Consider the following 21,478-nt stretch of genomic DNA (forward strand, 5'->3'; position numbering starts at 1 on the left):
ATATACCCGATCAGATATAAAAAAAAAAGGACAGCCCCCCTACTGTACAAAATTTAGAGTGGTGGGGACAGAACCAAAGGCAAACAAGTACACACTGTGTTAGCCACTGAACAGTAAGCAATTATTTCGCAGTGAGAAGGGAATAAGGCAGGCAGGCGGCAGGAGCAATGAGCAAGGTCCCAAAGACAAAAATCCCTCAGCAGGTCTAGGAAAATGAAGGTCCCCTCAAAGGATTTTGTGTGTGTGTGGCTTTTCCAGACAGGGTTTCTCTGTAGCTTTGGAGCCTGTCCTGGAACTAGCCCTTGTAGACCAGGCTGGTCTCAAACTCACAGAGATCCACCTGCCTCCGCCTCCTGAGTACTGGGAATAAAGGCATGCGCCACCACCGCCCAGCTTCCTCCCGGGATTTTAACAGGCCTCTTAGACACCACTTGTCTAACACAGGGTCCAGGAGTCAAGCTCTACCAGGTTCCACTTCTCAGGGTCAGCAAGCAACTCTAACATTTGCTCATTCTTATGCCCTCACAGGCACAACTTATTCACCCCCAAATCTACAGATTTTCAGTTTCCACTAACATATATTTCAATTTTGATTCTTCAGAGACTTCTGAAATTGAAAACACCCAGGAGTGTTGGGGGATGGGACTCATTGTCTCCCCTCCCCTTACCTCATTTCTCCACCTTCAGGGAAAAAATTAAACTTTTTCTGAGGCACACTGGTTTAAGATCAGTATCAATCAGCCTAAGCCAAGTTGACCCTCAGCTCTCAGGAACTTCCCAGCTCCTTCTCTGTGAAAGGGCAGACCGTCTTCATGTTCTTCAATCAGAACAACGTATTCCAACAGAATGAATGCAGAACCGGTTATAAGAATCCACACATGCAAGAGATTTGCAGAAATGTAAAATACCACCTCCTTTTTCATCGACTCTTCTGATTTGAGAACTGTTATTTCTCATTTTTAAAAAAAATCTAGCATGGAGGTATATAGGTACATCACAATAAGCTTGTTCAGAATTCAGAAGACTCTGCATTTGGTCCCCAGAGTCATATACACACCAAAAATAATGGACCCACTGTTACATTTAAAGGAGCAAATGTAAAAAATATGTTTTCAAATATTCTTGTTAATTTCCAAACTTTCTATAAATATTGAGAAATACAACTAACCCACACAAAGCAACATTGTGAGGGATCCCGGATGCTTAAGATTGCGAAGAGGCCCTGGAAACCGAGTTTGGGGACTGATGGCTTAAACTGACAGTCCTGGAACTGTCCTATTGAAATAGCTCAAAGCTCCACTTCTCAGGGTCCGCAGGCTACTTTAGCAGATTTCACGCCATCGCTGGCTCACACTGACTGTCAGTTCTGCCCCCTGAATAACTGTGACTGCTGAGGAAGGCCTGATCAGCTCCCCTTCGAGCTTCCCCAACCCACAGAACAGAAAACGCCCACATGGACTCTCAGAATATGGGAGTGATGTTATTATGAATGCAACTATTTGTGGGATTATCCTAGACTGTCCGGACAACATCCAGTGACAAATGTCCTCATCAGAGAAGTCCCAAACAGAAGAGCTAAGGGGAGGCTAGTGAAAATGGAAGCAAAGGCTGGAGTGATGAAGGTCAAAAAAAGAAATAAACAAATAAAGGTGGGGATTGAAGATCTGAAGGACAAGAGGCAAGGAGGAACTCTCCTCCTGGACCTTTAAATTCCTGCTGCTTTAAGCCCCCTCCTCCCTGACAGCAGCCACAAGTCACACTTCAGTGTGACTCTCAGAGCCACTGTGGCCTCTGTCACCTTAAATCTCATATCCAAACACCACCACAGGGCACCAGGGACTTGACCCACCTTTGTACCCAGAGCCAGTGATGTTCCTGTCAGGGATTCCTGGCACCAGCTGGACCCTCCCTTACATCCTCAGCACCATCTACTCCAACACAACCTCTAGGCCCCGGATTCAAGTCCTCCTTTCTCAAGTTCTATCAAAAATGGGTCACTTCCTGTTGCTCCTGCAGAACTCGGGGGAGTATATGAGCCGCGCTGTCCTTCGTTTGCTTGTCTGTCGCTCCCTCCGTCAGTACTCCTCCACTCCAGAACTAGCTGGATCCAGCGCATATCAGGGGCACACAGATACCCAGTCATGACAACCCACAGTGTGCCCAGACACTGCCAACGTCGCTGGAAATCTGCCCCAGAGCAAAAGCTCTAGGGCTCCGGATCTAACGTTCCTACTGTTGATTATGACTACTTTTTAAGAACAGTTCTGAGTAGTACTCTAATATGTAATATTCCACACTTTCTTCATCCATTCTTCCACTGATGGGCATCTAGGTTGTTTCCAGGTTCTGGCTATTACTGGGACTGAATAAGCATGGGATGAAACCGGACTTTCTGAACGTAGCAGACAATGAGGGCTGACTGAGAAGCCAAGGACAATGGCACTAGGTTTCGATCCTACTGCATGAACTGGCTTTGTGGGAGCCTAGCCTGTTTGGATGCTCACCTTCCTGGACCTGGATGGAGTGGGGAGGACCTTGGACTTCCCACAGGGCAGGGAATCCCCAGACTGCTCTTCAGAATCGAGAGGGAGGGGGAATGTAGTGGGGGGGAGGGGGAGAGGGGGAGGGGAGTGGAGGGAGGGGACGATGTGTGCGAGGAGGGGGAGGGAAATGGGAAATTTTTTTTTGCAACAACTAAAAAAATAAAATAAAATAAACAATAAATAAATAAATAAATAAAAATAAAAAGAGTTCTGAGTCCTAGGTCCAGCCAGGGATAGCAGGAAAGCAGACTTGGGCCCTGTCCTCATTAAGTCAATGTGCTCAATGATACCGGCTAAGTGACTGAATCAGTCTGGCATGCACAGGTACAAGGACATTCCCCTCATAATATGGAAAGTAAAACCCGAGAGTGAAAAATGTCTCTTCCTGGGGCGGCAGCATTCTGCAACTACAGAGGATCCACCTTCAGGGCTGTGCAACTGGTGTGCTAGCACTGCCGTCAACAAAACTGACACTGGAGAGGAAGGAAGTGCCAAAAACAAAGAGCAAACAACGAAAAACAACAAAAAGTCACAGCTGCTAAGCGGTGGTCCCAGTAAACACAGGGCTGAAACTGCCCCAGCCAGAGGTCCAGCTGTCCTCATAGGTAGAGATGGGACTGGGAGCCGTCCATTTAGCAAAGAAGGAAACAAACAAACAATAAATAAATAGGAAGCTCTCTAAATGGAAGGTGAAGTAACAATGCAAAGACCGATCAGGGACACGAGTGTCAGCACAGATCTACTGTGGCAAGTCCGCTTTACGGGAACTGGGTTTCCCTCTGTTGTGGGGAAACTCGGAATAATCCACCTCTACTCTGAGGAAGCCAGAAGAGAGCTCTTCCCTCTCGCAGACAAACTCCTTCTGCCAACAGCAGAAATAAAAGAGCCCACTGCTCGGTTTCTCTTGACTTGGTCCTGATGGACCTCATCGGGTGCTGCCTGTGCCCCAGCCTGAGCCAGAGATGAAGAATTCTGAAAAGTTAACTCTCAAAAACATAAGGAGGCGTGTGCTGTAAATCTCTGAGAGTACAGAAAGGATCACAATGACATTAAAACGCCTCTTGCTCCAAGAATCTGGTACCTGGCCCCAATAAAGGCTTAAAGAGAGTGAACTCCTATTGTTTATTTAACAAGAACTAAGGGGATGCCGATGCCCACAAGGTCAGTTCAGCAGCTTAAGGGCCTCTGGGGCTACTCAACCAGCATTCTGTGTCAGCGTTTCAGATGCCGTCTCATGGTTTCGAGATGGGTGCAGTGGCTCCAGCTATCATATCCTCTCCCTACCAACCTTTCCAAACAGGAAACTCTGGATTTTTCAGGGCATAAGGAAAGGGCTTTCTCCTGTACCTGTAGGTTTATCAGAGAGGCAAACACTCATCTCCGGCATGAAGCCCTGTGCTTAGTCCGGGCTGCGAAAGGATACAGAGAATGACGATCTGGCTTTTTGTTTGTTTTTTTTAGGTGGGAGGCAGGAAAGGAACGGCATAACAGGGGTGTCTTCATAACTACACGCAGCTGCTGGCGAGCCTGACAATCGCCTTTATTTAAGAAACAAAAGAAGGGAGGCCTGGTGGCCAGCACTTGGTGTTAAGTACCACACTCCCACAGTGGAGGAATTTAGGTGATAAACCTGATGTCAGTCAGCTCACAGGGCCCCTGGTACAGGCTGGCTCTAGTACCCCACTGAATTAGACCTCACATTTGATTTTTTTTTTTTTTAATGTTTACGTGCTCCTTCGTAGTAAGCCACTCTGAGGAATTACAGAGTAGAGATGGCAGAGCAGGAATGCCCTCAGAAGGGAGCCTGACCTCCACCCTGCAGCTCTTGTCACACAAACAGGCCACAAGCACCTCTGCAAAGGGAGCCACATGTGTGTAGCCAGCGCTCTCCTAGTTACAATGAAAAAAAGTCGATGGGGAAAAGGAAAAAAAAAAAACATGTTTATTCAAACCAGGTCAAGAAGGTAATTGGTGAGGTTTCTTTTTCACCTTAAGCCTCTATCTCGGGGGAGGGAGGGGCTGGGAGAGCCAAGGTCTCCTACAGGAGAAAACTGAGGAACAGTGACCATGAATGCTGTAGTTGGGTTACGGGCAAGGCTGGGCAGAGTCTGGTCACCTCGATATAGTAAGGGGTCCTCTTCCCAGATGAGAGACATCAGCAAGGGCTCTGCCCTCGGGAGCTTATTAACTAAAACCAGGAGGGGCTTCTCTTCAGCGTGGAGCCAAGGAAGCTGGAAGCAGTGGGAAGGGACAGGTGCCAGAGTGTCCTTTGAGAAGAGCCCCAGGTACACGGGAGACGGGAGACGGGACTCTAGGCTGCCAACTAACAGCAGTCACCAAGTGGTAGCACACGGTGGAAATCCCAGCTCTGGGGAGGCTGGGGTGGGACACTCCAGGAGCCCAGGAATTTGAGGCTCAGCCTGAGCAACACAGTACTGACTTCAAGTCATTTAGAAGATTAAGGATAAAAGAAAAAGAAATTAAAAAAAAAAAGAACTGCAATCCTAAAGACCCATATCTACAAAGCCAATCAAAATTATCTAATTATTTTCCAGTTTACTTTTTTTGAGGGCAAAAATACTACAAGGCTAATGTTACAGCTTAAAATGCAAATTTTTAACAAAAAGAAGAAAATTTAAAAATATTGTCAATTCTATGCCCAGTGCTATGATTTAAATGTATTTTCCCAAATTCATATTACCCTAATGCTAGAAAGCTAAGAGGTGGGTCCTTTGAGAAGCGAGTAGGCCGGTCACCTTGGTCACCTTGCTCTGCCCCTTCCCCCACATCCTACTGTCACCCACCAGAGGGACACCTCTGCTGGGTCAGGGGCCTGGAAACAGGTGGGTACCAAAATCAGGTCAGGCCGCTCTTGACCTTGTGCATCTGTGAAATGCCTTTCACAATATTATAAAGTAGCAAGAAGCCCCTTATCAATGACAAACCCCTCAATATTAGATCTCCAAGCCTTCAAGCCTGTGATAATGTTTCATTTCCTTAAAAATAAAAAAGTACCTTAAAATTTACCCAGTGTTGTGTCAGAGCGCCACCAAATGGACCCAAAGACCCAGAGTTAACAAGACTCCCATAACATGAAGATATGCAATTTTTAAGTAGAACTTGTGCTCTTTTGCTGATTTAGTGGGGTTTTTTTTTCCTTGTTAGTAAATTTCCTAAGGCACCGAGGAGTTAGGAATGGTCCTAAAGTCCCTGTCACCACAAACCAGCTCTGGAAACTGACCAGTGACAAGGAACGTAGTTGCAGAAGCTCCCAGCTCCCTTCTCTTCTCGGGAGGAACGTGGATGAGCACAGATACCCTCGCTGTATTCCTCCCTTTCTTCCCTCCTCTGGCCTTCCCACGCCATGATGAACCAACACTGCTCTCCTTTATCGCACAGGAACTTGAAGCTTTGGCCCTTCATCCCCTCCACTGCCTACTCTACCACAGCAGTGGTCTCAAACCTCTGTATGAGAAAAGCCTCAGAGCAAAAAAAAAAAAGTGAGATCCCTGAGTCTATTTCCCTCTTTCTGCCCTGCCTAGCACCTGCTGCTGCTCCCCATGCACAAGCATGTACCTGCTGCTGCTTCCCATGCACAGGCATGCACCTGCTGCTGCTTCCCATGCACAGGCATGCACCTGCTGCTGCTCCCCATGCACAGGCATGCACCTGCTGCTGCTCCCCAAGCACAAGCATGTACCTGCTGCTGCTTCCCATGCTGCTGCTTTCCATGGACAAGCATGCACCTGAGGGCTGCTCCCCATGCATGTGCACGCCCCTGCCCCCGCTCCCCATGCACAGGCATGTACCTCAGGGTGCTATTGTGAAGCAAAAATTCCCAGAACCAATTCTGCCTCCTTTTCACCTACCCAAAGACCACCTACCCAAAGAATCACTTTGTGGTTCTCCAACTCCCTGAAGGACCATGTTAATCTCAAGTGTCAACCTGTGGGGGAAACATCTAACAAGATGTTGGATGGAGGACAGTGGCCGCAAACCCCACAGACAGCCTTCTGTGAATCCTAAGAATCCATCTGAGAACCCAGTCCCAGGGCAAAGAGAAACAAACCTCACAGCTCTACTGAGTTAAAGCAGGGCTTTCTGGCACAAGGCTAGCTCACTTCTCCTCTGCCTCGGGTTAGCCACGAGCTTCTGGTATTTCCAGACCTGGGCATAGAATTATAGAATTCTACTGGACCAGAAATGCTTTCCAGCTGGCAGGAAACAAGCCCAGGCTGGGAATGGGGTTTCTGATCAGCTACTTTCAATGGGAAAGTAGCTAAATGCCCATTCACGGAGCTTAGTTCCCAAAGGTACCAATACTTCAGACAGAAAGATATGAGGACACAAGGTATCGAGCAGTGAGTGGGAAAGTAACAGAGTCCAAGCTGCTCTGCTTGGACAAAGCACTGCTTCTCAAGCTCAGTGTGCTGAGGAATCACCTAGAAAAATAACTCATGCATTCCCGAGTTTCCTCCCACTAGTTCTGGGTGGCCAGGTCTCGGTGGACCTAAGTACTGCATCTCTGAAATGACAACTAGGTGCCCTTCTGCTCTCTGGCCAGACTCATTAAGCAACACTTTTTTAAAAACCGGTGCTGGGGACCGGATCCAGGGCCGCATCTGACACTGAGTCCATCCCCTGCCCCATGCAGAACTTTCCTTTGGGCAGTTAGAGTAAGAACTGATCCAGGACTTTCCATCCTCATTCTCACCACCCAGAAGCAGGACCACCCCCTCCCTGAATAGCCAGATTTTAATGGAGTCTGCAGCGGGGCCCTGAGGCCAATGAATTGCTCTCAGGCAAGGAACATTCTAGAACCAAATGTCTCTCCAGCCTTCTGTCGGAGTCCTCCAGTCAACTGGCCAGTTTGTCCAGTCTTCCCTGTGACTTCAATCTAACCACCCCCATTCCTCTGTCTCTGCACCTCCCCCATGGATCTGAATCATGTGGACACCCCCTTCAGTTCGTACCTGGTCTAACCCAGCCACAAGGCAGCCGCGTGAACACCAGCAACAAACCCCTGCCCTCGTGCAGCTTTCATTCCAGTGAGGAAAGCAGGCCATGGGGAGCAGATGCCACACCCCAACAGTTGGATTTCAGACACGGATGAGCACTACGGAATCACGGTAACACATGGGAATGCTAAGAAGTTGAAGATGGGCAGCAAGAAGGGTCCCCGCTTTGGGACAATCTCTTAGCTAAAACCCAAAAACAACAAACACCACTACAGCAAAGGACTGTAACCTAAACATTGAAGAGCCAGGCCCGTTGGAGGGGAAGAGAGCATCAGCGGCCCAATGTACAGTCAGAAGCCAGAAGGGTAGACAGCAGCAAGGTGCGCATAAAGCCGATTTCCAAAGGCAGTTGTCGGGGCCACTGTCCTCAGTACAACACAAGGCCCCTGGATCCTTTGCCAAGACATCAGCTACTTGTAGCCCACCTGTATTGAGTGTCGTGTGGGAATTCTGTTCAAATGCAAACCCCATTTCACAGGCGAGAACTCTGCGTCAAAGAAATGGGGAGCAATGGAGCCGTAACTCATAGAGGCAAGCTGTCTGGTGACAGTAGCCAAGGTGAGCAAGGGCCAGAATGCTGAGGCCCTGAAGGGTCTGCACCCTATTTGAAGTGCAAGAGAAAGTTGGCGGAGAGGGGTTTCCTGACATACTCTTAGATATGACTGAGAAAGGATGTAACATCCGAAGGAAGTCCCACCATACAACGCCTCAGTGGGCTGATAAGACAAACTTGAGCTTAGGCCATAGACGATCCTGAAGTGAATCAGGTTGAATCCCCTAGGAAGCAGGCCCCGTAAAGTGGGATGACTTCTCTCTGGCCCAAGCCCTGGAGCGACCGGCTGTAGCACACTACATTCCATCTGGTTAGACATGCAAATCCCGGGGCCACTCCCAGACCTGCTGAATCTCAGACCCAACAAGCCAACATCTCCCTCAACTTCGCTTTTCTTTCTTTTCTCCTTTGTAGCACTGGGTATCCAAACCCAGAACCCTGTGAACACTAGGCAATCAACCACCCTGGACACTAGGCTACGCCCCTAGATCTGGATTCAATCTTAACCTTTCAGGTGAGTCAACTCTGCTCAGAAGCTGGAAGGAGCCTACTTTGCAGAGCTCACTGCCTCTCCCCTAGACAGCCCCGCTGTGCGTACCAGTCAATCCTTCCCCTGGGCCCCACTGCTGCCTCCTGTGCCGAGAAACCTCACTACCAATCCATTTTTCTTACAAATTTGATTTTCTGAACATATTTACTGTTCAACTGACCAGGCCACATGGCCAAGGTAAAACAACTCCTCCCTCCTTCTAGGATTCCATTTCACTTCCACGGCTCCCGGCCTTCACAGCAGACCGCAAAGAGACTCTGGACATTTGCCTTGGCTTTCCCGACACCTCTAACAATGTGTTGGCTTTTTTATTCACCCGTCTCTCTTTCACTAATACACTATGAGAAATATTTGTGCCCTTGGAATTCCAGGAGCTTCACTCTATGACAGACACATCAATGACAGCAAATGTCAATGTCTTCCTATCCTCAAGAAACCGTCCCATTGGCAGGGAATGGCCAGACAAAAACAAATAATTATAAACAATACACATGTCAGAGAGGCCTACGAAGGGTCCCTGAGCTGAGGCCGACATGATGATAAAGAGCCAAGCCTGACCAGTGCTCCCTGACAGGAAATATTCGTGCTCTGAACCGACGCCCAACTCTATGTTCTCTATATGCACGGTTACCCATGTAAGTACCCAGCCACCTTGCAGGGAGGCCGTAGCCTCACCCACACCCTACAAGGAAAGAAACTGGCATGCAGGGAGAGGAAAGGGTATGTGAACAAAACCACCAAGATTCGGGCAAACAGAATGGCTCCAGAGCCCACCTTCGGGACCACAGCTTGTGAGAACTGGACGGAATGCCGAGGATGGAGGAGGAATGGCAGGCGGGTGTCCAGGCAGATCAACATATGCAAGAGTTCCCGGGAGGAGAGATGTCAACCTAAAGCCAGAAGAAAGCCTGAGGAAGTTGGTGAAACTGAGAAGCATCAAACGAATCGTAGATCAAACTATTCCGGAGGTGGCTCAGACAAGGCTGGCTGGTGGATGCAGAATACTGATATGTAGAAGAGCTGTAAAGGGGAAGGGAAAAGAAAGACTCCCCCATGACCCGGATTCCCACATTGTAAAGTTGGGAGGACACTCCGTGTGCAACCAAGTGCTATACCACCACATTTAATAAAGTCTACAGTGGGGGGGTCAGGGGACTGCAAGTTCTCGAAAGGATTGAGTCAATTGACGAAGCCGGTTAGCAGATCTTCCCAATGAAGGAGCCCACTCGGTATCCTGAAATCCTATTTGCAGAACACTATTCCCACTTCTTAACAATAAAAATGACGTATACAGTCACAAGGCAGCTTCTGTTAGAATGAGGGCTTTTCTTACACAAATACGAGGAGAAAGTTTTCACAATGTTTTAACTATCTTTTTTCTCTGAAGCACACAATTAAACTAGTTGACAAGGGAGAAGTGATGCAACTCTGCCAACTACAAAGATGCTCAGCTATCATTCCAACCCATGACTGTCAGACTGGAAGCCTACACTTGCTCCATTAAACCAGTGCTTCCCCCAGCTGGATGTGGTGGTGCAGGCCTATGACCTCAGCCCTCTGGAGACCAAAGCAAGAAGATTCTGAGTTCAAGATCAGCTTGGGTGGGACCAGTGAGACCGTTCCCAAACAAATCACCACTGCTCTCTGGTGCACAGCAGTATGGATTTGGATGCACAAGTCAACTTTTCAAAGTCTCAATAGCAATGGTCTCTTTTGAATCTGTGTAACTATATATCTTATGTGTGTGTATGGGATTTGATGCTTTTTATACTCATATATATACTTCAATAAACTCCCAAAGTCAAGACTGCCAAGAAAGCACAATAAAGTTTCTCTACAGTTATTAAAAGAATAAAAGCACTGGCTGGTTGGCTGTACCAAGATGGGGCGGAATTTTGAGGGAGTAGCACAGCAGAAATAACTGAAGCTTAGGAATCTGTTCGCCAAGCACCAAAAAACAGCCAAGCACCTGTTCCGTATTGTACCCAAATTTGACTACAGCCACATATAACTCTCTCCTCAAGAGATAGAATATCGGTCGCCTGGGGGGAAAGTGAATCCTAGAAGAGCAACAACGCGGCGCTCACCCTGCGCGCAGTGCTGATTTGAATGAGCACTGCACTGGCAATCCCATCATCTTATCTTCTCAAACCCAAGTATAAAAAGTCCCCTCTCAGAGCCACTCCTTCCAATTTTAGATTTCTAGATAATGACCCAATATCCAAAATTATTCTTTCCAGGATCCAAATCCTGACATGGCTGTCATACTTAAAAATAAATGCTGAACAAGCACACATGATAATCCAAGTCACCAACCCAAAACTGGGGAGTTGCCTTCAGGTCATTCTCCAGAGAGATGTAGCGAGACGTTAATCACAAGATGAGAAAAGTCAACCAAATGACCGTCCCTATCCCTACCAAAACGTTACAAATGTTCTGCCACTAATGTTTAAGTCAACTTTCTTTATGCCTGACCCTTAGTCTCTATTCTTAGCAGTTGGGTAAGGCTAGCGGAAGGGCCGTCCTTAGCAGCTGGGTAATGACACAGAGAAGTCTACAAACTGTCACCTAACTCTGTGGTGGAGCACCAACTGTAAACTTCCCAGCCATCTTTGATCTGAACCACTCCCCTGAAGCTCAAATTTAATGTGATACGTCTTAAAGGCATTGATAGGATGGTTTTTTGGGCACATTACTGGCCAGCCTGGGTTAAGCTGGGTTGAGTCTGGGTTCTACTAATGGAACGGATACATTCACCAAAACCGAAGTCTTAAAGAACTCTTATTTGCAAAATCCTCAAGTGAAACCACCCGACAGGCAAACTTTGAACGGAGAGTTTCCTGAGTCACAGAAAGGATACATGGTCGTTACAGAAAAGAGAAGATGGGAGGGCAGGGCTGTCTGAAAGGACAGCTGCGGAGCAGGTGAACAAAAACAAGAAAAGATAGGCAAGTCTCTCTCAGCAAAATGGATAGCCCAGGGTGATCATTATTACAACCGGAGAGCAGTTACATAACTACTTGTTAACTCCTGACACACACCTACATAGCTATGCTAACCACTGAAGCTACTGTACGTGCTGCAACTGCCAAGGTTTCTCCAATCAATTTCATTCAAAGAAATAAGTAATCCTGGAAGCTATTCCTTCCAAAGGTAACTTGCCTGCTTTTACACATAAAAAACAGCCTCCGGGAAAGCCAACCGCCTCTCTAGAGACAAAATTCAGTGTTTCTCCTTAATATTGTTTTCTTAAGGTTTTTTTTAAAGAGAGAGAGATACAGAGTTACATTCACAGAGCCAATGATATGATCACCTAGCTAAAAAACGACTTCCATTCCAAACTGGAGGATGGGAACAGGATCCCTCCCCCATCCCTGCCTGTACCGCTGGCGCAAATCCCAAGACCTCAGTGTCCGATGTACTGCATTCCAACATTTGTCAAAAAGTTTACGAGGATTTATAGAAGCGACCGAGAAAAATAAATAAATAAATAAAACTGGCAGAACCGGAGGAAAGCGAGCAGGAGGATGCAAGCAAGGAAGAAGCGGTAAAGCGCCCGGAGGCGCAGTGCAAGGCCCGACAACCGGGAAGCGACCTAGCCCCCGCAGAGCGACCGCCCAGCGGAGCGCGGAGGGTTGGCAGGCTCCAGATCTCGGTGGCCCAGGGTCCCTGATACCCCAGCCCGGGCCCCGCCTCCGATCTCCTCCCCAACCCTTCCCCCGCAGCGCCGTGGACGCCTGCCGGGGCCAGCTTGGCCCCGGGTCAGCGCTGCGGAGCGCGGCACAACCGCGGAGGCCGCCGGCGCCCTTACCTCCTTCTGCTTGGGGTCCTGCGGGTAGACATCGGGCGGCCCGAGCCGCGGGCGCTTCAGCGGTCTCTGTTCATAACTGAGAAGCCCGAAGGCGGCCATGATCTCTCATGTTAACCGGCGAAATGAATGAGAGTTGGAGCTGGAGCAGCCGCCTCTGAGCACCAGGGAGCAGCACTTTGCAGACAGACTCGCTCGCCCCTCCACTCTCGCTCGCCGTGGCGCTGCAGGCAGGAGAAAGCAGGTTGGAGACCGCCGCTGCCGGCGCGCAGACGCGCTCAGGGGGGCCGCCTCCGTGGGCACCCCGCTGCGCCGAGCCCCGGGACGCCAGCTCCACGGGCGGCGGCGGGGCTGGAGTTCGGCCAGGGTCCGCCGCGGCGCCGGCCTCCCGCCACCCCCACCCGGTCCCAAGGGGTGGGGGGCGGGGAGGAGCAGCTGATGGGAACGTGTGACTTTCTTCACCAATGAACCCAAACCCACCCGGGGGCACGGGCTGGGGTAGGGGAGGGGCGCGAAGGGGGGGAAAAACTTTTTCTTGGCGCCTAGGAGGGAGGCTCGGTGTCGCCGGGAGCTCGGCGTCCTCGGGCCCGCGAGGCGCTACGCAGCGGCCCGCGCCCACTTCCTGGCTCGCCGTACCCCGCGCCCGCCACCTTGCACCCGGAGGACCTGGTGCCCGGGCACGGAGCCGAGGGAGCGAGGCCGCGAGGGGCGAGGATGCGGACGCCGCCGAGCGAGGCCGATGTCCCCCCCCCCCCCACGCTCAGCTGGCGCTGAGGGTAAGCGGGTCCCCTCAGCGGCACCCGGGCGCTTTGCGAGCTGCCGGCTGCAGGCGGCCGCGGCGGCTGGAGGGGGCCGCGCTCAGTGTGGCGCGGGGCCGACTTAACCCTTTCCTGGGCCTCCCGGGGCTGGAGAGGGAGGTGAGGAGCGATGGCCGCGAGCACCGACGGACACATCGGGCGCGCAGGCGACTCGGCACCCCGGGGCACCCCCTGGCCGCCGCGCGCCCCGCTCCCCACCCCCAACAGTTTACCTGTTGGTCCCCTCAGCTAGCCGCTAGGCAGGGGCGGGCGGCCGGGACGCTCTGGCGGTGGCCTCAGCCTCCATCGTTCAGGTAGGGGAAGGGAATTGGATTTGACGTTGCGAGGTGTGTGTCTCGCCAGACTGCGGACGCCGCCGCGAAGTTTGCGGCTGCCTGGGGGCGTCGCTCGCCGCCGCCACCGCCGGCGTTCTCGCCCCCACGGCCCGGGAGCGCGAGCTCCCGAGTTGGCGGACGGCGGCGCGGCGGCCGCACTGAGCATGCCCAGCTTGGCGACCGGACCGCGGAGGAGTTGGCTGCGAGCGCCTCGAGCGCTCCCATCCGCCTCTCCGGGTTTTCGCAGCCGCAGAGCGCGCAGTCCGCGGGCCCCGCGCCCCAGCCGGCAGTAGGGTTAACCCGGCTATGGAACCAGCACCAGGAGGGACCCCCATGGCCCTCAGGCTGCGCCCTCTGCCTCGACCCCTCCTGCGGTCGCAATCCCAGCAGCCTGGGCGAAACCTCACCTGCTGGCGGCACAGGGATGGGTGCCGAGGGGAGGGGGCGATCCTTTCCGGGGACCGGTCAACCCACCTGCCTGCGCCCCTTGGTTGCTCCAGGTGGATACCCAGATGCTGGGCCACTAGCCTTGAGCATCTAGACCTAGCCTAGGAGGCGGGCCCAGTCTGTCCTGAGGGACCCTGCAGGAGGCGCGCCCAGGAGGACGCGCCAGCACTTGGCCAAGAATGATGGCTGCCATTTATGGAGTCTTCCTTTGGTGCTATGATCTTGAGTGTCCGAATTTGCTTCTGACAACAAACCCTCCAAGGTTTTATTTGCACTCTCTTTGTAAATCAGGAAATTGTATCAGCTCCGAGAGGTTAGGTGACTTGTTCAAAGCTGCAAAAGCTAGTCGGAATTTGAACCTGCCACTGCCAGAGCTCAGGTTTCTGACCTACCTCCCCTGTTTTGATTTGGAAGGGCTGGTCCTCGATCTGCCCTTGGCCTGATTGCGTCACATCCCCCATACCTTGAGGAATGTCTTGGATTCCTGTTCCCAGCTCTGGAAAGGATATGCAAGAAATAACCTGCAGCCTTTGTATAGCACCTGGTGCATGCTGGCGACATTCTAATGTCTACTCACTTTTCTGGATTTAAAGCATCCAAGAAAAAGAAGAGGAAAGTGGATAACGTGATGGCAATATAGTAGACTAGTTCTTCACTGCTCACTCCGAACTTCACAACTACCTTCTTTCTACACAGCCTGAAACCTAAGTGGGGCTGTATGTGGCTGAATTCACTGCTCAGTCTGAGCTAGGCCTTCTATGGAATACTTCCCTTCTACCAAGAGATGTTTCCTGCCCACTTCTTACCTTACCGTGAAATATCTCTTCTAATATCCTATGCATAATAACACCATGGTGTAGCTTCCCTTGCGTTATAAGCATCTATCAAATCCAGCTCCTTTGCTTGGAAGAAAAGATAGTTTTTATTCACATCTAACTTTATCAAAAAATTATCGAGCATGTCAAAAATTGAAGAAAGACTATAATAAATGAGCGAGTATTCATCGGCTGTGGCAATGTTTTGCCGTTTTGATTTCACCTGTTTTTCCCATTCCCAATGGACTGGTGTACACACCCATGTAGCCATGATAATTCTTTGATTTTTGTAAGAGGCACATGACATTGCACTTGACACATCTCCAAAAATTGTGGCTCTGTGGGATGGATGGCGGGTGGTTGAGCATGTAAATGTGTGGGCTTAGGACTTCATCACAAGTAGTATTTCACAAGCGCTGTACCATGCAACTCAGTCTGATGTTTCCATGAGAGACATGTCCAAGATTTATCTCATGGGATGACTGTCACAATCAGTGTCCTTTTGCTGTGAAGAGATGCCAGGACCACAGCGACTCTTAAAAAAGAAATCGTTGAATTGGGGCTTGCTTCCCCATTCAGATATTTAATCTGTTACTGTCATGGCAGGAAGCTTGGTGGCATGCAACAGATATGGTGCTGGAGAGGTAGCTGAGTATACTACACCCTGAGCAGTAGAGAGAAGGAAGAGACACTGGGCTTGGCTTGAGAATTTGAAACCCCAAAATCCACCCCCAGTGACACACTTCCTCCAACAAGGCCCCCCAATACGCCAACAAGGCCACATCTAATGAACGGCATTCAAAAATTTGAGATAGTGGAGGCCATTCCTAGTCAGGCCAACACAGTAGCCACGGCAGAATAACTCCAAACCAATCATTTTTGCTTGTTTTGGAGGATTTGGGGTGGTTTTATGATTTTTTAAAAAAAATTTATGGTAATGGTAGTGGCTTGATTGGATTGGATTTTGTTTTCAGTTTTTATTTTGATTTGATTTCAAGCCATAGATCTTTCTTCTTTTTAAAGATGAAATTCCCAAACCTTCCTCTTCAGACATATACCTGCTGCCAGTTGTTAAAAGCCTAGGCTTATGTGGAGCCTACTCTAAACTAAGGCTTGCCATAATCCTTTGTCGTTTCCAGTGCCCATAGCACTTATTTTTATTCTTTTTTTTCAATACCTCATTACTTATTGACATCTGTTCAAATATATGACCCAAGATTGTCTTCTTGTCCTCTCCTTTCCTTACTCTTCTGTCCTTCCACTGCAGAATTCGTCTTGAAGCTACAATGCAGACTTAACCTGCTGATCTTAATCTGGAAGGCATTTTGTTATCTGCTGTCCTTTAAATTTCCACATGGTGCTTGCTAAAGTGGCAGATAAGTACACATTCTTATTGAGGTTCTCAATGCGTAGACCAGACTGGCCTTGAATTCACAGATCTCTGCTGCCTGCCTCTACCTCCCAAGTGTTGGGATGAGAGCTGTATACCATCATACCTGGCTTGATACTGTTCTTAAAGTGTATCTAATAGTTACCTAGCTAATGGATTCCTCTAAGACTGGCCCCTCCTCCAAAGGTTCTCGGCCTGCCAGAAAAGATGAGGTGAGGGACTGTGGATATTTTAAATGGCTGTAGGGGAAAAGTGATGGAACATGGCTAGGGAAAGATGAACTGCAAAACAAAACTACAAAAAAAAATATTAGGTGATGGAGGAAGGTCATTGGTTAAATAAAAAGAAACTGCTTGGCCCTCATTGGTTAGAAGATAGGTGGGAGGAGTAAACAAGAACAGAACGCTGGGAGGAAGAGGAAGTGAGCTCAGATTCCACAGCTCTCCTCTTGGGAGCAGACGCCTCAGAGAGAGACGCTATGCTCCCAGCTCCCAGGCAGACGCACGTGATGAAGCTCCGACCCAGGATGGACATAGGCTAGAATCTTCCCGGTAAGCGCACCTAGGGGTGCTACACAGATGATTAGAAATGGGCTAAATTAATATGTGAGAATTAGCCTAGAAGAGGCTAGATAGAAATAGGCCAAGCAGTGATTAAATGAATACAGTTTGTGTGTTGTTATTTCGGGCATAAGCTAGGCATGTAGGCAGCCAGGGTGCTGGGGATGCAGCCCCGCCGCTCATATTACTACAATTAGGGAGCTGTGTCACCCAAGCTAGCTCTGCAGTACACCTTCAGAGACTTGATCGATATTGAAAAAGTGGTCATTTTCTTGTGTCACATCCAAGGGCTCCTCAACAACCTTCAGCACCAAGAAGACCCCCTAACTGCTTGTAACTGCTTCTACTTCTCTCTGTAAGCTTTGGCTACTCGTCTTTAGCAAACCGTACCTCACTGTTAGCATAAAGTTTGCTCTCTTGGGCAAAGTTCCTTCAATATATCCCATAGCTGGCTTCCTAGTTCTCCATTTGGTCAGCAGGTGATGTGCAGGTCTCCTTTGCCAGTGTATACTCCATGCAGACATTTCCTAACCAATATTCTCTCCTTGCCAGCCATGGGCATATTGTGCAAGCCACCGCCCACCTTAAAAGTTCTCCAGGTTTGTACAAGCTACAAAGGGCGAATAACACAGGTGGTCTGCGGTCCTCTCCAAGTTCTTCCCATGAACGTGAAGGATAACAACATTTTCAGAGCATAGCTCAACAAGGAGATGGCTAGTTACAGAGCAGATCCCTCATGAGTCCTGTTTTACCCTTCCTGCTCGACAGCACTGGTTCCAAGCGATCAAAGCGGGGCAAGCCATAAGTAGAGTTAGACCGGACCCTCCCACCTGTGCTTGTTATCATTGTCCGTGCACTACCTGCGTGAATTAATCGTTACACCGCACACATAAAAGTGGGCATCAGAAGACAGTTGTGGCGTAAGAGAAGAAGCTCCTAGCAGCTTGCTGTGCCACCGCAGTATGCCTTCACTCAAGCGGAAAGAAACAGTCCTCAGTGCTGTGGTGCCTGGAGGTGCAGTAATTAAAGTCGCTGGGTTTTCTCGTGGGATTGATGCTTGTCCAGGGGTGTGTATCGTTGTGTTTCGGTCCCAGTTTATCGGCAGGCAATCTTGCTTTGCTTTCAGTTTTTTCTTATGCCCCCATTATGTTTAAATGTGTTTGTGTTGTGCCTGCATCTGATTCAAAAAATACAATTCCACGCTTTCCTTGAGTCAAAAGAATCAAACAACGGACAGAAAGACAACTGGAGGGGCTGGAGAGATGGCTCAATGATTAAGAGTGCACACTGTATCCCCACCTTCCCCACAGTCCACTTGCAAAATTTATTCTATTTCCCCTTCCCACGGAGATACATGTGCCCCGACACACACTTTGAGGCCTCCTTGTTACTCTCTGAGTCTGTATTGTAGCATGATTATCCTTTACTTTATAGCCGATATCCAATTGTAAGTGAGTATGTGCCATATTTATCTTTCTAGGTCTGGACCACCTCACTTAGGATGTTTTTTTCTACTTCCATCTATTTGCTTGCAAATGTCATGATGTCATTTTTTTAACAGCTGAGTAATACTCCATTGTATAAATTGCTACATTTTCTTTGTCCATTCTTGTGTTGAGAGACATCTAGGTGGTTTTCTGTTTCTGGCTATGACGAATAAAACTGCTATGAATATAACTGAGCAAGTGTCCTTGTGATAGGATGGAGTCCTTTGGGTATATACCCAAGAGAGGTATAGCTGGGTCTTGAGGTAGATTGACTCCCAGTTTTCTGTGAAACTGACACAGTGATTTCCATAGTGACTGCAAAAGTTTTCACACCCACCAGCAATGGAGGAGTGTTCCCCTTGCTCCACATCCTTGCCATCATAAGCTGTCACTTGTGTTTTTGATCTTAGCTGTTCAGACAGGTGTAAGATGGAAGGAATCTTAAAGCAGCTTTGATTTGCATTTCCCTGGCGACTGAGGATGTTGAACATTTCTTTAAGTGTTTCTCAGCCATTGAGTTTCCTCTGTTGAGAATTCTCTGTTTAGATCAGTACCCCATTTTTCAATTTGACTATTTGGTTCATTGATGTCCAGTTTCTTGAGTTCTATATTTTGGATATTAGCCTTCTCTCAGATGGTGAAAATCTTTTCCCATTCTGTAGGCTGACTTTCTGTCCTGTTGGTGGTTGTCCTTTGCTTTTAAAGCAGAAGCTTTTCAGTTTCATGAGGTCCTATTTATTAATTGTTGGTCTTAGTGCCTGTGCTATCGGTGTTCTGTTCAGGAAGTCATCTCCTGTGCCACTGCATTCAAAACTATCCCCCACTTCTCTTCTATCAGGTTCAGTGCATCTGGTTTTATGTTGAGATCTTGATCCACTTGAAGTGGAGTTTTATGCACAGTGATAAATATTGGTCTATTTTCCTTTTTTTCTTCTATTATTTTCATTCTTCTACATGCAGGCATTCAGTTAAACCAGCACTGTTTGCTGAAGATCCTTCCTTTTTCCATTGTGTATTTATGGCTTCTTTATCAAAAACCAGTGTCCATAACTGTGTGGATTTGCATGTGGTTCTTTGATTCAGTTCCATTGATCAACATGGCTGAGTTTATGCCAATACCATGAGGTTTTTATTATTATAGCTCTTGTTGTAGAACTTGAAGTCAGGGATGGTGATACCTCTGGAAGTCCTTTTATTTTATTTTATTTTATTTTTTTTTGGTTTTTCGAGACAGGGTTTCTCTGTGGTTTTGGAGCCTGTCCTGGAACTAGCTCTTGTAGACCAGGCTGGTCTCGAACTCACAGAGATCCGCCTGCCTCTGCCTCCCAAGTGCTGGGATTAAAGGCGTGCGCCACCACCGCCCGGCTTGGAAGTCCTTTTATTTTAAAGGATTGTTTTAGCTCTCTTGGATTTTTTGTTTGTTTGTTTGTTTGTTTTTCCATATGAGGTTAAGTGTTGCTCTTTCAAGGTCTATACAGAATTGTGCTGGAATTTTTACGGGGATTGCACTGAATCTTTCGATTGCTTTTGTTAAGATGGCCATTTTTACTACGGTTAATCCGACTGGTTTATGAGCATGGGAGATGTTTTTAGAATGAAGGGAGTACTGGTAGAGATGTCTGAAACTGGAGGGGCATTTGGGGACCAATGTGGAACTCTAGTGCAGTGCGAACACTCTGGAATGTTTGAGGGTGACCATAGCCGAGATGCGGAATAAGGAACCTGAACTGGCCATATTCTGTAACTAGTCAAGGCTAGTGCTGGAGCTGGGATATCAACCCAGCCACAAAACCTTTGACCTACAGATCTGTCCTGTCTTGCAAGATGTGCTGAGGTAGTGGTGGCACAGAACTTGTAGAAGCGGCCAACCAATAACTGGTCCAGCTTGAGGCCCATGCCAGGAAAGAGAGCCCATACCTGGCACAGCCTGGATAGCCAGGAACCAGAGGATGGACAGCCCAGAGACCTAGGATAGAATCAAACATGACTAGCCAAAAAAAAAAGTCAATGAAATTGTTCCTAATAATAGTCCGCTGTCCTTCTAGATCATGGCCTAGCCTATCAGAGAGGCTTCATCCAGAACCTCATGGGAGCAGATGCAGAGACCCACAGCCAAACATTGGGTGGAACCAAGGGGGTTGAGGATATCAGGAGAACATGGCCCACAGAATCTAACTAAGCAGGGCTCATATGGGGCTCACAGAGCCCGAAGGGACAATCACAGAGCCTGCATGGATCTGTGCTAGGTCCTCTGGATATATGTCATGGTTGTTTAGCTTAGGGTTTTTTGTAGTACTCCCAACTCACAACTGGAGTTGTGTCTCTGACTCTTTTCCCTGCTCTTGGGACCCTTTTCTTCTTAGTGGGTTGGGTTGCCTCGTCCAGTCTTGATGTGAGGGTTTGTGCCTAGTCATGTTGTGTCTTTTTATGCCATGTTAGGTTGATATCCCTGGGAGGCCTGCCCTTTTCTGAAGGGAAACAGGAGGAGTGGACTTGAGGAAGGAGAAAGAAGGGGGGTGGAAGGAATGGAGGGTGGGTAAACTTGGGATGTAATGCTTGAAAGAAGAAAGATAAAATAAAATAAAACATGTGCTACACTTTCAGAGGATCAGCACGCATGTCTGGCAGCTCACAACTGACTGTAACCCTAGCTCTAGAGATGCAACACCTCTGGCCTCCTCCAGCACCTGCATTCGCATAGACACACGCACACATGCACATGAATAAAAACAAATATATATTTTAAATCAACACAGAAGTGCTGGAGTTGTAAGGTACTTGCCTAGCATGTTAAAAGCCTTTGCCTTTGGGTTCACTGGTTCACTTGATCCACATAATGGGAAAACAAGACAAAAAAAAAATTTTAAAATGTGAGCTGGCTTTGGCAACACATGTATTAAAATCAGAACGGCACAGAGAAAGTTGTAAAAATTTTAACAAAGGTATTAATTTTTAAATGTTTCATCCAAATTAGGTTTTTAATAATCTTGGTGCATATAGACATGAAAAAAAAATGCCTCCATTAAGACTCAAGCAATAAAGACCGGTAGAAGTCTATACTATCTCAATACATAGTTTCAATTTTTCTTGTAACCATATTAAAAAGAAAGAAACAGATAAAATCAATTCGACAGTACAGTTGCTTAGCCCAGTATAGCCCATGTTGTTACTTGAC

The 21,478-nt window shown here is 48.4% G+C and overlaps 2 protein-coding genes across 14 annotated transcripts in view; one reads left to right on the plus strand and one right to left on the minus strand.

Moving 5' to 3' along the window:
* Positions 1-13,892, minus strand: part of Med12l (mediator complex subunit 12L) — a 310,727-nt gene extending 296,835 nt beyond the window's left edge. For 9 of the 13 annotated variants that reach the window (XR_005974940.1, XM_041659476.1, XM_041659477.1 and 6 more), the window contains exons 1-2: positions 13,503-13,891; positions 12,476-12,696 (exon numbers count right to left, since the gene is read on the minus strand). Coding sequence is in view for 12 of the 13 variants with exons in the window: in XM_041659476.1 (XP_041515410.1) it covers positions 12,476-12,574 (99 nt within the window). In the remaining variant the exon portion in view is untranslated. Of the gene's footprint in view, positions 1-12,475; positions 12,697-13,502 lie in introns of all 13 variants that reach the window. The other 4 variants (XM_041659470.1, XM_041659474.1, XM_041659469.1 and 1 more) reach the window with 1 other exon arrangement.
* Positions 12,568-21,478, plus strand: part of LOC121452988 (serine/arginine repetitive matrix protein 3-like) — a 41,023-nt gene continuing 32,112 nt past the window's right edge. Inside the window, exon 1 of the mRNA XM_041659489.1 lies at positions 12,568-13,583. Within this exon, the coding sequence (XP_041515423.1) occupies positions 12,937-13,583 (647 nt within the window). The 5' untranslated portion in view covers positions 12,568-12,936. The remainder of the gene's footprint in view (positions 13,584-21,478) is intronic.

This window comes from Microtus oregoni, unplaced genomic scaffold (genome assembly GCF_018167655.1).
Source record: "Microtus oregoni isolate MIOR12 unplaced genomic scaffold, Mior012 000010F_ref0000083, whole genome shotgun sequence".
NCBI lineage: Eukaryota > Metazoa > Chordata > Mammalia > Rodentia > Cricetidae > Microtus > Microtus oregoni.